Source organism: Trematomus bernacchii, unplaced genomic scaffold (genome assembly GCF_902827165.1).
Source record: "Trematomus bernacchii unplaced genomic scaffold, fTreBer1.1, whole genome shotgun sequence".
NCBI lineage: Eukaryota > Metazoa > Chordata > Actinopteri > Perciformes > Nototheniidae > Trematomus > Trematomus bernacchii.
The window spans coordinates 16,507,533-16,522,800 of NW_022987739.1; the positions used below are offsets into that span (position 1 = coordinate 16,507,533).

Consider the following 15,268-nt stretch of genomic DNA (forward strand, 5'->3'; position numbering starts at 1 on the left):
GCTTTTTAGGGGTTCAAAACGCAAATTAAATGTGAAATAGTTATAGATTATGTGTGCATTGGTCAAAACCTTACCCAGTTGCCAAATTATTCTACCACAATGTCCATTTAGAAGCTCATCTGGTGCTTTCAATCACCATTCTGCCACAGCACTTGTATTTTACCCAGCACTTCTCTTCCATGTTGGCTAGAAATTTGAGACTGAAAGTTCACTCATGACAAAATAATCTTACCACAAGCTCTGTTATCCCACATATTGCTCATTAACTGATTCTATGCACCACCTTTTAGTAACCTACATTACATTTAGTTAAAATGTCACTATGAGCAGTGCATGCTTTTATAACGAGTTGCTCCTTTCGTCCATGCTGACCTGAGTTGCCTGCAAACAAGGCAGGTTGCCAGTTCAATCAGGATTCGGAAACTGCCTGTGTGGAAAACTTTGTATTGACATTTGTTGCGCACGAAGATGAAAATAGACCTGCTTTGTATGGATGCAAAACATAATTACCATGTTTTTATTTTACCACAGTTTTGTATCTGTGTAGTTTTAAATGGCAGTGTGAGTGTTGTTCTGACAGTGTTTTCTAGAGTTAATAGATGACCTGCCATGTGCGCAGGCTGTTGTTGACTGTCAGTGTTCTGTGCTGCTAGAAATGGAGTGTGATCTCAGCCTAGGCCTCTGTGTTTGACTTCCAGCCGCTGTTGGCTCATGATAGCTCCATCTTTTACTACTCAAACTCTTTCCTGTGCTGTGTTTTTGTTCAAACAAAGACGTGGCTCTTCTTTATATTAGTTTCCAGGGTCCCTTTCTCCCTTGATTCTCATTTTCCCCCTTTTGCTAAGCTTTTCCCTCTCTGTCACTGAACCTTTCCACAGCTGTGGCCAGAGGAATCCGAAGCAGGAGAAAAGCCACTGCAGTTATTCTCTGTGGTAGTGGTGCGTGTGTTTGTGTGTGTGTGTGTGTGTGTGTGAGTGTGTGTGTGTGTGTGTAGGGGGGGTTGGGCTGTTATGTTGCCTTCCTCCCCAGTCGTTTGCTCTGGACAGTTCCCTGGTAACTTGCATTTTAAAGAGACTCTGGATTGAATATTTAGGATGCCATTCCCGTTGTTTAACTTGTTTGCGTTGTGTCACTTAGTTCCTCGCCATGAATGAACAAAATTAAGGGCGATTAAGCATTTATTAAGGTCGGCCCTGGGCTTATCTTGCCCCTGTGGGCCTCTCAGCGCCTCACAAAGAGCCATTTAAAGAAAAAAAAGAAATGCCAGAGCTCTCAAAAGCTCCAGTGAATTGCTTGTCTTGGCTGCAAACTCTTCATTGAGTTTATGACTCTATTCTAAATGTATGCAAATATTGATATACTTCTGACTTTCTAAAAATAATCCCTTCCCCTGAGAGCTTCTTGGAAAACAAATTTCACAATGAAGTCAAAAGACAAAAAAGATTGGCTTAATTAGACAGCAGCTAATTTATTTCTGTTCTGACTTGTCCTTTCATCACTGTGTAAAACAAATCATGTTGATTATCACCCACAGTTGAGTGAGTCACTCCATTATGTCTGTGTGTGGGTGAGGAATATTGTGCACATGCATGTTTGTAGTTGCAGTTGGAGGATTTATAGTTTTGTTGTGCTGTGTACAGAGCATTGGCTTGCCGGCAGGCAGGCAGTATCCAGGCATCATGTTTTGGCCAAACCTGAACTCAGAGTGGTGTGTCAGTCAAAGCTGATGTTGACACTGAACCATAGACACCACAAACAGAGCAGAAGGAGATTCACTCCTGGGAGGCAGATATTCTTGTCTTTTATAAATATATATTTTTAAACTATGGTCGAAGATAGAAGATCCTGTTTGCATGTCTCGAAACAGCCTCCACTTTGAAGGAGGAGAAAAAAAAAGGTGTTTGTTTCTCCTAAAAAACAGGTTTTTATGGCATCATTCACAATAAATAAAATAAGCTTGTTTTGTTATAAGAAGATCGATACCAGTATCACAGATGTTGCCAGCAGCTGGTTAGCTTAGTTAAGCAATACCATTCAAACATACATTGTTTATATACATTAAACAAATGAGAAATTACAGCTTCAGAGATGCTGGTAGGCTGATTATGTTACATTTGGACAGACTCCTTGCTAGCTAGGTTTTTCTTTAGTTTCCTGTCTTTGTGCTAGGCTAACTGGCTGCTGGTTGTCTTCATGTTTATTTCCCAACAAGGTTGAACAAAACAACCCACCAAATATGAAGCAAAGACCTTGTCTGGAACAGGCACACACTGTAGTATTGCTCAACATTTTGATTACATTCATTCTTGCTTACTCAGGGTATTCAGACCTTAACAGTGCAGGTGTCAGATAAACCTGCCGTCAAGTCATGTTAGAACGATATGGCGTTTGGTTATCTGTGTCATGCCAGAAACTTTATTAGTGAGCTTCAGAGTTTTCTTTTTTTTCACATACATTTGTCTTGTCTGGTGCGTCTGTATTGGGACAGATTTATGGACGATGATGGCTGTAAAGACAGATCAGGTGATGGATGAGAAACTAGAGGCATCTGGGTTCATACCAGAATGGTTTATGAGATGAATGATTCAGACAGTTCAGCAAAGAGTTTGAAAAAACACTAGTTACTTGCTCTGCAATTATGAAGAATTTCAAGATGAATTACCAGTACAACAAACTGGATTGTAATCATTATTTAGGATGCATCATCATATCTGGTGCTACTGCACACATATTTAATGAAGGAGATTTCAATGACTTGCCTTACTTTGCCAGGGTTCAGGACATAATTTGGTCCCACTGTGTGTCCTTGTGCCTTTTTAAGATTGTAGATGTAGATTTTCTTTCAGTTTTTTCAAACAGAAACAATGAGACAAGACAGAAGATTCACTGAAAGAGCTGTAACATAAAATAATGAGTTTCAAGCCAACGTTTTTAAGAGGAAGTGGCATTAGCGTTAGCAGGCTGCCAGGACGCTTCAACGGGATGCAAGTGTTGACATGTGATGTGATCTCGTCCCTGCATTGGTTTGAAAAGAAAAATCTACACTGAGAATCCTTATTACCATATGAATGAGTGTCAACAGGAATGTATGGCACAGAGCTGAATATTCCCTCTGAAGGGGGGAGCCTGAAACTCTGTATACAAAACAAAGTGTTGTGTGAAGGAGAAAACTAGATGGTGTGTGTTTTGCACTTATCAAAAGAGGAGCCTCTGTGAGCAAAAGGAATTCAGAAAATGAAAGAAAAGCCTATGGGAAAGTGGATCTAGTGTTTTGTCTTAGAGTAGAGGAAGATCCAGGAGATTAAGGCCTCCTTCACACGGGAACGTTTGCGTTTATGCACAGTATGCGTATTCAAAAAAGTCTTCCGTTCACATGCATTCGTTTCATGTAACGTGTCTGTTCAAACGAGACCGCTGGAAACGCTGTAGTACATATGCCGGGACTGTAAGTGGCGCTGTAACTTCCGCCAAAATACACCAAAAGCAGCGAAGAAGAGCAGCCCCGCAGCAATGTTGCCATGGCTACCCTTCTGTTTATGCCCCGCGGTGTATTTAGCAACATGTAGTTCATGTAATTCTCCATGTCCACTTGTTGCTGATGGTTGTGGTAGAGGAGCTGTAGATTTTGCACTAATATCTGTAGCATGGTCAGTAGCAGTAGCACTAGCAGTAGCTACTGACAGGAGGAAGTGTGTGTGTGGCGATTGCTGGTATTCAGCGGGATATAGTAATTTCCTCAGCATATGGATAAATGCAACGGGGAAGTTAACTGAAAGAAACCGAATCTGTGGATATTGCATCGACCGACCAAGAAGCACGTCTCCGTGGAGAGGACGCGCTCAGAAAGAGAGATATTCTCTACAAACACCGGGTGAGATCGCTCCTCTGGGACACGCCGGTCCTCTGCCTACAAACAGGCGCAGGAGCAATGAACAATAATGGCCTGGATCAGGCAGTAAAGACAAGTTTGGTGTATCGCAGAGCGGACTTTTTAATTTTGTTTGTGTTGTTTGGCTGGAAAATTGTCAATATAATGGATCAATGCATGAAATCTGACTCTGTTTATTTTGTTTAAGGAGTATATTGGGCGTTAACAATTCTGGTTTGCCTTTTATAATATTATTTCATTCAAGAACCCATTGTGCGTTTAATTAACACAGCTATTTTTGATAGCTGCTACAGCAGTGAGCAGGAGAGGTGGGGAGAGGTGGGGCTATCGTTATTTTTTCAGGAAATATTCGTATAGAGGTGATTACACGGACTCGGTTGACCCCCCAGAGCGTTTCGTTTGCAAATCTATCCACCTTGGGACCCGTTATCGTTTGTGGGGTCAGTTTCTATCGGCCTTGTGTAAATAATAGGGCTATACGCACGCGAAACTATGCAGATACAAGCAGTTTTCTCCTCGTGTAAACGGCGCCTAAGACATGAATATAATTGGGTTTACTGTCAGGTTCACGTGGCACAGGTTCACACCAGTACAACCAGGAAAAACACTTTTTTCTCTTTATGTTTGCATTCCTTTCAGCACCTCAGACAAACCCACTCCCTGTACACCTCTCCCTCTTGTTCTCTTTATATTCACACACTGACATGCACCCTTGTATTATGTGCTCTGGCCATCTGTTACCTTCAGGTCAGAGGTGTGTGTGCCCTGAACACATCAGCTTCATGCCATCGGCGCACATTGAGCCAGGCTGTTTTTGCTCAGCATCGTAAATGTCCTCCTTTGCTTCGCATTGTGTTTATATGAGTTTTCACAATAGGTGCTTGTGATGGTCATCGGTCTTTCACAACATAATACAACCAAAGAGAAAAGGAGATGCCTCTTTTACTTCCTTAAAAGGAATCTTGTCATTTGTGATAACAACGTTGGTGGTTTTGCCTCCAAGTGTCTACAAAAACGCCTTTTTGATTTAGTATTTCAACACTTTCTAACATGGCATCTTATAAAAACAGTCCCCTATACTTTACTATATATTGCACTATAATAGTTTTTAACAAAAGCAGAGACTGAAATTGTGTCATGCTGAATTGAAAATGATCTGGGTTTGTTATGGTTTGATATTTGATACCAGTGAAAAGGTCAAAACTAACTAATTCATCCAATCCATTGTCCTGCTGTTGCTTTCTCCCTTGGAGGAGTGTGATGGTGTAAAGAGGCGATGGTGAGGCTGTGAATTTAGATCTGAGGTCTGGAATGCGGCTCGTGTCAGCACACGCTTCTTCTTCCAGTTATGAAAGACCCCTTAAAGAAGATGGCATGCTGACAACAACTCCATGCACAACCTTCTCACCTCTATAATCTCACGTTGCCAGATCCAGTGTAGGCGGCAGAGTCTGCCATTTTTGGATCCGTCTTGGTCTTAAAAATATTTGTTCTACCTTTTTCCCACAATGTAGTTCATTCTTCCCCCCAGCTAGTGTTTAACATTTTAGCATCAGTTTGTCTCTGTGTGTATGCCTCTAAGTGACTAAGTGTTTTTAGGGTTAACCCTTATTTGATTTGATTGGATTGGATTTGAGTTGGGAAGAAACTAAAGATTATGGGCTAAAAATATGCTAGTTATATTATATTACACTACATTCGTTTTAAGTCATTCTTTTGTCAACTCTTCTACAAAGCTACTTTATATAACAAAACAATCCATTCCAAATCCAATTACAATAAAATGTATTTTTTTGAAGGTTTTCTCACATATTTAAGTAAAACACAGTTTTAGACAGTGTTTAAAGGGTAACAAGGAACTCAAGGCCAGAAGAGCTGAAAACAAACCACCACAGCAGATTATAACTCCAGTTCATTCCTACACATTAACTCACGCGGCTCAGTATAGCAGCAGAAACATTCTTCATGTTTCACTCAATAGTCAGCACATGTTAAAGCTACTGAGCGCCAGGTCCTCAAACACAACATAATCCAGGCTAATGCAAACACACAGCTGGCTCACGTTTCTGGCTGGAAACCTTTCTTAAATCAAACAGAGCAGAAAGGGTAAAGTAGGCAAAGATGTGCTTTATATCCAGACAGGAGGTCTGTTTAAATGAAAAGGAAACGGATGACAGAGAGACTGATGGTTTTTGTCTTGTAGTTCAAGCTGGTATTGTCTTTTTTTTTTATTCAGAATGCTTCAAAAGTGACTTCTGTTCTTAGCACTGAAGGCTGTTCTATGAACTCAGTGTCTCCTATAATCAGCTGCAGCGCAGAGGAATGGCATCCTAACAAAAGCAATTTCATCCCACTTTATGTCAAACTTTCATATTTCTCAAGTGGGGGAAAACAAGACGTGTTTTGTTGTGGTGAGAAGAACTCTAAAGTTGGTGTTTGTAAGATTTTACATCATATGAGATGGCAGTGAGTTTCTTCATAAAGTCGCCTTGTAGATCACAGGAGAGCAATGAGAGAAGGACTGGTTGACTTCCAGGGAAAAATAAATCCCAGTAGAGCCCTCTGCTCTCTCTGTGCCGCGTTCAGGGCTTTGTCAATAAAAGCAACCAAGCTAAACAAAAACTGAAAAAAACGTAGTCTCAATCGACTGAGTACAAGTTATGCAATTTGAAACCATGTGATGTTTTATGAACTTCAGCTCTCTTCCCTTCCCTCTGGATTAATCGAAAAAAAGAACTTGTGGTTTATTCTGACTCATTCACACTTTTTAATAGCACAGTAACACATGCACTTACTAGATGCCCTCTGTTAGATTTCGATTTTGTAAAGTGAAAATATTCCCAAGTCTATAATTTAGTGGATGTACCCTGGCGTGCTTGAAAAAGCATTTCCTTGAGGAAAGGAGAAGTTGTCATTATAGCATGCGAAGGGGCTCGTCTGGGAGCCGCAGAGGATCAAAACAGTCTTTTACACAAGCCTACATGTTAGAGCAAGACCCTGCCCTCAGCACCTCACTCTGCCCGTCACACACACACACACACACCACACACGCTGAAAGGTTGTTTTTCTCTAGCCAAATCTACTCATCATCCCTTGTGAAAATAAAAGCATGTCAGATGATTTGCAAAGGTGCTTTTTGAGTAAAGATGTAAACAAAAAATTCTTACAATCTGAAAAAAACACCCACATACATTAACACACTTCAAGATAGTCAGTTCTTTTTATGATGTATCAAGGGACCACGTCATCGTCACTATTATTTGTCCCTTTTTCACTGCACATAGCGCCATGGGCTATACTTACCGTCGACCCCTCACACACACTCGCTCCCATCTCTTTTTTATTTCACAGCTGTGATGCTGGTGGTTTCTTGTTCTTTTGTTTTGCTCTGATGGAAGATATGTGTGTGCTCAATCCCTCCTACTCCCTGTGATCTCTTTCAAATTCAAAGCCAACATATCCCGATCCCGAAATGGGAAGTCACTGAGGAGAAAAGGGGGGAGGAGCCTTAGGGTGTCTGTGGTGGTGGGATTGAAAGTCTATCCAAAAGATATAAAACAAAGGCTAACACAATCGATGAGACAAATCAAAGACGTGGCTCTGACTGACTCAATAAGGCCGAGACATGGATAACTCCGGATAACTCAATAAAACCTAATTACTTCCCTCTGTGTTTTCACACATGTGGTTTCTTGATACAGATGTGTTCTTAAACTTGATAGGACATGAACTGTCTGAGATGATATATCAGAATCACTGGTTGACTTGGGCTCAATGATAAGTTGTTTTTTATGCCAAGAAGCTGTTATTCTCACACTTTTTCATTTTTCCATCGTACCCTTAGCTTTCATTGAGAATGTCCAAACCCCCTGTGCTAATGGCCGGGAGGTGGGCAGGGCCAATGAGTCATCGTCATGGCGGCCACCGCTCACCACCATTACCGTCTCCAAGAAACGCAACTGGCTGCAGCAAAGCTCCCTTGGGAAGAATCAGTGCACCAAGGACGAGCTGCAAGGAATGCTGGGGGCTGAAGAGGAGGGCCCCAATCAGCTGCCACCTCCCCCCAGTCCCTCTCCTGACCACCTGAGACCCTCAGGGGCAGCTCCATCACGGCCGGCCCGCCTACACCTGCCTCAGGTTAGACCCAAAGAAGAATGTGGATTTTCGAAGATTTGTTTTCCTGATTTTAGGGGGTTTTACTTGTCGGATGATTACCCCTGTAACACAACAAATTGTCCTTTATATTTAGCAAACAAAAAAGTTAAAATCAGTGAGTTTTAAAGATGCTCGTAGGTGGATTATGTTAACTTTGGATAGAGCCATGCTTGCTGCTTGCTATTGTTTCAAGTCTTTATGCTAAGCTAAGCTAACCAGGTGCTGCCAGTAGATTTGTATTAAGAATAAAGACATGAAAATTGTAGAAATATTCTCATCATACTACCATTCATTAAGCAAGTAGATGTAATTTCCAACATTCTTTAAGAATAGGACTTAGGTTTCAACAAAGTTATGTCGTGTGTTTCAGTTTAGGTGACACCATGCTTTCTTTTCTGTTTTCCACAAAGTTTATCTGTAAACTTCTGTTTTTATTCAGACAAGTGTTGGTGAGGCCAAGGTGTCCCCTCATCCTCGAAGCATTGACCCGGCTGAGGAGAATGACGCAGACGATGAAGGCGAGATCTGGTACAACCCAATCCCTGAGGACGATGAAGTTGAGACCTCTCAGCGACCCTCCGTCCGTCTGCTGGTTCCCCCCCGAGCTGAGCCCCAGAGGAGGCCCAGCAGGGCGGGGGACGTTGGTCAGGGCGGCAGGAACCTTGGGGGCGGCAGTGGCGCTGCGCCGGAGGCGCTCGGGGAAAGCCTCGGTGGCGCTTCAGGAGACGGTGTTCAGGGGAATGCTGTACATTCCACAGAGGCACTACATCTGCACAGACAGATGCTCGCGTGCAAACCTCAGGAGGAGGGGGGGCCTTCCTCCAGCAGAACCACAGGTAAGGCAAAAAAAAAAAACAGGACTCATTCACACCTCCGCTCGTTCTAACTTCCGTTCCCTTCCTGATTTTTGTCAACTGCTCCATTCAGTCTCTCCTTTACATTTCTATTGGACGATGCTCGAGGGCCAATCATTGTCTGTCGTTTTGTCTTTCAGCCAGTCATTTTAGGCAGATTTTTGCGGTTGCGCACACCTTAAGCGCCAATTACAGCAGTTGACATTTTTTCCAATCAAAGGATCAACAGACTTATTTGACAGCGAGTTATGCTTTTGCTTACTACAGCTAAACCTATAAAAGTACTAAGTTTAAGATGGTAAAAGGGAGTGAAATAGCAATCCTAGCTGAGTTTCTTCCAGTCTGTTCTGTTCGATAGGAGCAGACAAGAGCTTGGGCTGTCTAATCATATCTCTCCATATAAGTGTCCCTAATTAGTTAAACTCAGAGAGACATGAGCCAGGAGGAATTCAACTGGCATTCCTGAGAAGAAAGAATATCCATTGACTTGTGACTGCAGCTCAGAGGGCTGTGAACTTTGTAAATTGGTGGTTTTTCAAAAGTTATTTTTATAAACTCTCGCCTTGAAGGCATGCTAATTAAAGCTGCTCTTCTGGTGTCTGCAGATACAAATAAACAGATTCATAACCAGCAATGTTTAAGCAGAATTAACTCAAATTAATTGGAGTGCTCTCTCTGCACTTTTTGATTTACTTGTGTGTTTGGAAATTGTTGACAACTCTGGTCTACACCGACGGCATAATGATGACAGCCAGCACACGGCTCCCTGTCTCTTAATAAGCTCAGTCTGGTTTTTTCTAACTTCCGACTTTTTGTTCTCTCTGATGTGGCAACATGGTAGTTTGAACCAATTGGCACATCTTGAGCTGAGCCTATAATTACAACTTTTGACAACACTTTTCTGTGGCACGCAACAGCCATTTGTAGTTGTAGGAGCACAAAGCGAGGCTGAATCGTTTGGGTATGCTGAACGAAATATAATACTTTAGCAGCCACAGTTTTAGTGCGGGAATGAAGGCCTGAAATAAGCTTTCAAATATCCTTTCCTCATGAAATATAACCGTTGAAATCAGAAGTAGTTTAGACTTGTTCCTATATATTTAAGGAAATACTTATTATGTGGCCAAGTGGAACGTTTGAAACCTTTTATGGTGTTCTATTACTTCCGAAAACAAATCTGCCTGTGACAAGAACACAGGTTTGATAGGCTTCTGATTAAACTGCCTGATCCTCATTGACTCCAACACACCCCTGGCTCTCAATGACATCACGTGTGGCTCGGCAAAACTCTCCGTCCTGAGAGACTCTGCTTGTAGGATTAGGATTAAACCAGTACAGAATGGCTCTCAGTGTACGGGTACAGGAAAGGCACTAATCATAGCACACAAGGCTAATTAAATGTTGCCTATTTCAGCCTGCACCTTTTGATACGTTTCAGTCCTATTTTGCACTCCAGATGAAATGCACTGGTAACATAAGAGCCTTTCATGCTTGGTAAGCAGATGAGAGGCTTGAGTTGCTTGTTCAGCAGTTTTAACAGTGAAGAAATCTTGTTCAGAGTTTCTGTTACCAGGAGGGTTTTTTATTTTCCCTGAGCTGTCTAGCTTTTCAAAAGAAATAATTAATGTTGCTATCTTGCTACCATTCAAAGACCTGTGCCTCCTTAACATGCTGTAATACGATTCTGTTTAATGAGAGCAGCAGGTCTGTGATAGTGGGGGTTTACTGGTACCCTGACTGGTAGCTGTGAAATGAGAAGCGGGAGCAGAGGTGTTGTTTTTTTCTCTCCTCCCTCCCCGCTCCGGAACTGCCTCCCTCGCTGCTGCCTGTTGACTTTGCAATTGATTCCTGTGGGTTTGGCGACGCCATCCCACACTTCACTGCAACAAAAAAGAGCAACAAGCCCGGCTACGTGTCATCAAAGAGGGAACGCTCATTACTGGATGTCTGTGTGTGTGTTAGTTGTGGGTACAGTGGGCAAAATCAAAGGGAATGGTAGCAAGGTTAAATACAGAAACCTCCTATACCTACAGAAAAGGTCTGTGTGTGCATCGTGTTTTCTTTAAACTCAACTTGTATTGGCTGCAGAATAACATTGCACTCCTTCTCCTGGTAGACGTGTTGTGGGCGCTAAAGAGTTAAATTGGGCCTGTAAAGACACACGGGTGATAACCAACCCATTTGTATTAAAGCTTTTCTATATATCCACTGATATGTCAGATAAAATGTACCTTTACAACTTTGTTACAGTTAATATACACTCAAATACCAGACAGTTGATGTCCACTCACAAACTGTAATTATATATCTGCCTATAAGGGAAAATTAGTGCATAATTAATTATTAATTATTATCTTCTGTTAAAATAAATTACGATAAAAATATCTGCCTTGGTTTAAGGGTTATGTATGAGAATGATGCTTTAAAAAGGTTTTGGCTGAATGAGTATTCAAATGATATTGCACCTCCATTTATTACTGAAAGGGCATCCCAGTTGTTTTTAGCCTATAACAACAACAACTCAGCTATAGTCTTTCAATGCTTCATGGACAAATGCCAAAAGAACAGAAGAGGAAATGCTGTACCTGCCTCACTAAACATACGTTTGTTGGTAGTAGCATTATTATTAGCATCACAGCGAGCCATATCTTTACAGCATCTGTGTTATTGGATACCACATCATTGGTTGCCTCGCTACATTTTTGTCAATGTACCCTACGCCTCTTTGGGAATAATTTCCTTTGATGATAGCTTTAACAGAGTCTTTCAGTACAAAATACAGGGAGTGCACCCACAGTGTTGAACTCTACTATTTTAGTCCCATCTTCTCTTCATAAATATGAGGCCATGCAGACAGCACTTTATCTGCAGTCCTAGAGATTTGACAGGCCTCTCGTTGATTGAGCCCGAATAAGAGCGCCTGGTGAATTAATGAAGCGGTGCAGATGTAGATGACTCTCTGGGACTATAGCTCTCCTCTGTTCGGCTGGCTGGTTCTTTTTCCCTCACCGGATACACTCCAGACTCCTCGTGTGCTGCCTATTGACTGACTTTGTGTCCATCTGAATGCTCTATTTGTATGGAGAATAATGATTGATGGACTTTGGGGGTTGTGAGCATGGTGTGTTCCCAATCTCTTGTTCTTTAGCATCTCTTTGGGGAATCTGACTTGGCCAGCGCTCAGAATGGGATCAAGAGCTATTTCTGGGGGGTGTTTTGGTCACGCTGGCTGCTGCATTTGAGAATTGGCCCAGGCTGCTAAAGTTACATGAGAGTTCATGCCTCTGAGCACAAACCTGGAATCTAATCTCAGCTGACGATTGCACGGTTGGGCCTGGAGGAAGTCAACAACTCAGAGGAGCAACATTGTGAGAGAAGCACTTCAAAACCAGAGCAGATTCCTTAGCCTGGCACTAGATGTGAACTTCGGGTCACATTTTTTTTCTCATGGCTATTTCTTCCTGGTCTGTTCTTCATTTCATCACCAGCTGTAGAAAACTGGCAACTGAAAAGTAAGGGATTTTGTCTCAGTAATGCATGATCCTATCTCAATTGGTCATGTATCATTTGGTTTAAAAAAATGACCACAACATTTTCCCTGAGGCAGAAGTGAGGGACTTGAACCAACAATGTATCTCTTTTAGGCATAGGAAGATATTCAATGTTGCTATGATACTGGTAACAATAACGGACCGTCCACACAGCAGCGTTAAAAAAATCTTGGAGGTGGGCGTATCTGAAGCTTGGGGATTTTTTGCGAGCAAGGCACCAACAACCAATCACATGAATTGAAGTAAACTGGATATAAACTCCCCAAACAGGCGAAAACATACCACTGTCTCTGCCACCTCCCTCCATGCCTGGCTCCTCCGGTTTGTATCCCGGTAGGTAAATAGGGACTGGTCATAAAGCACCGGGTGATTCCCTACCGCTAATTTCTCCTCCATTTTTTGGAATATGAGGAAATGGACTGCGGTATGTCACTCCCAGCTTACACGCCGTTTGATTGGCTAGAGCTTGAACGGTCAGATTTGCGTACACGGGATTTGATTGGCTGACGCTTCCACCTCAGCCTCAAAAGTTGAACATTGTTCAACTTTGAATCCTGAAAATCCTGAAAATCTCCGCTCGCCTGCCCACAATGCAGTTCGGCGGAAAGTGAGGGAAAGTGACGTCACCCCATTCAAAGTGAATGGGCAGAAGCGTTTCAAGATTTTTTAACGCTGCTGTGTGGACGGTCTGTAAGAATGACTCCGGATAATATCCCAATTTTCTTAAAATGTTCTTAAAAATGGGGCACAAATATACTGGAATTACTTTACTTTATTGTTTGTTAGGAAACGTTAATCTATTGTGAAAAAAATCATAATCATACAGTACATTTTCCCTGCATAAATATAGGGAAATAAATGTTTTCTTACATGATAATTTCTTACATTTTTCTGCTTAAATCAGGCTCTTTTTCACTCTTCTCCCAGGATATTGAGCTAGAATTGCTTTTTTAAGTCACTTATGTAAGGATATGCATGGTTATACTGAATATGGAAAATCCCCATGACCAACACTTTTGTTTACTATTGCATTCCACAGTAAAAAAAACTGTATTTTCCGAACCCTCTATTAACTGCTTAGTCCTATAAGTTTTTGTTGTTTTTTTTCAGATAAAACAAGTCATTCGTCAACACTCGTCAGGTAGCTGTTAGTGCCTTGTTGTTTGGATCCTGGCAGTGCAGGAGGCTGCTGTGGCTGCAGGCCGTCTAGAATTAGCTGCCAGTCTGTGGGCTGAGTTACAGCAGAGCAGGAATGCCTGCAGTGGTAGGCGAGCTAGGCTACATGAGGGCTGCTTTGGCAGGGGGCCATGTTGTGCTAGTGAGAAGGCCTGCATGCTTGGATATATTAGCAGGGGTTTTGTACCCATTGTAATGAAACGGCCGGGCTCCCGCGGCCCCTGAAAGGCCTTCCAGCACTGAATGATTTAGAGCCAAAAGGAGAGGAAGCAGCGCAGAGCCTGGTCTCGGTCACCGAGGGAAGAAATTGCAAGACAAGTATGCCATTCACCGGTTTATTTACACTCCCCTTGTTTGTCAGCACACCCTGGACCTTTCTGTCTTTACATTTAACACACACATTTGGTCGACATGCTTGTACAGACACACACACACACAGTAAAGTAAGTGTTTTTTATGGGGTTATCAGGGACACCAGATTATTGTGTCCCTGCAAGGCTTATCAGAGAATGTCAGTGTCACATTGTTACAGGCAAGGCGCCTGATATCTTTCTACAATGTCTGACTATTATTTACAACGTTGGCATTGGATAGAGGGATCATTTGGCTCATGATGTAGGGTGCAAATATCAGCCATATTTGATAATGATCAGGTTGTCCCTCACACGCACACAAACTCTCCTCCTGCACCTGCCTGGTGTCAACGATGTTAAACGACAGTGTCATAAATTCTTGTGCTTTGTTAGGAGGTGGCAGAATGCCTGAGGAGGGCTGCAGGGTCATCGAGGGCATGTGAGTGTGTGTGTTTGTCTTCATGCAGGCATATTTACATCCACTCTCTCTTTGTGTTACAGTAATATGGTGAGTGCATTTGCGCGTTAAAGCTTTGGGGGTGGACACAGTTCCCCAGCTCAGGTGTCACCCAGAGAAATGCAGACCTTTTGCCCTTTGACCCAGGAACCTGGCCCTGGAGGGTTGGGTGTCAAACCATTGGCCCTGAACCTCAGCTAGTGAGGTGTCTAGTTACTCTCCTGGCTGCTGCCACAAGGCCAAAGGCTACAGAGGACACAGCTGCATGTGTGTGAAGCAACAGGCATTAAGCATGCAACAGCCATGTACTGATCTACGAGGTCGGTGAACGTGGCACTAATATGGAACAGTATCGTTTGATAATCACTGTATCAGAATCAGAATCAAGTTTATTGCTAGGTACATTTACACATGCAAGGAACATAAACAATCTAATAAATAAGTATGGCTAAAAGGTAAAAATCATTTAAAGATAATACAAGTTATGTTTAATGCAATGAACTTTGAGTTATTAATTTTGCCACACCGTCTTTGTGAAATGATGGCTATAACATCTATTAACATAATACAATTCCACTGAAAGTCGATTAATGATAACATTACCCTGATATATAAGCTTTTTTCACAGCAACACATTTTTACACGTTCAAACTGTGGCTACTTACAGCATCTTCAAATGTCATACTGTTAATGTCAAGGTGTTACTATAATATCAAACACTCAATCCAGCTTATTGAGCAAATATCTTCTTTACCATATATTTGTTGTGATTAGGCACTGTCTATAGGCAGTATGTGTAAAGAAAGCTTAAGAACCCAAGAGTCAAACTCTTC

General features: G+C 42.1%; 1 protein-coding gene across 2 annotated transcripts in view; it reads left to right on the forward strand.

Moving 5' to 3' along the window:
• Positions 1-15,268, forward strand: part of syde2 (synapse defective 1, Rho GTPase, homolog 2 (C. elegans)) — a 44,354-nt gene that overhangs the window by 2,704 nt on the left and 26,382 nt on the right. For both annotated transcript variants that reach the window (XM_034146428.1, XM_034146429.1), the window contains exons 2-3: positions 7,734-8,026; positions 8,484-8,880. In XM_034146428.1, the coding sequence (XP_034002319.1) occupies positions 7,734-8,026; positions 8,484-8,880 (690 nt within the window). The remainder of the gene's footprint in view (positions 1-7,733; positions 8,027-8,483; positions 8,881-15,268) is intronic.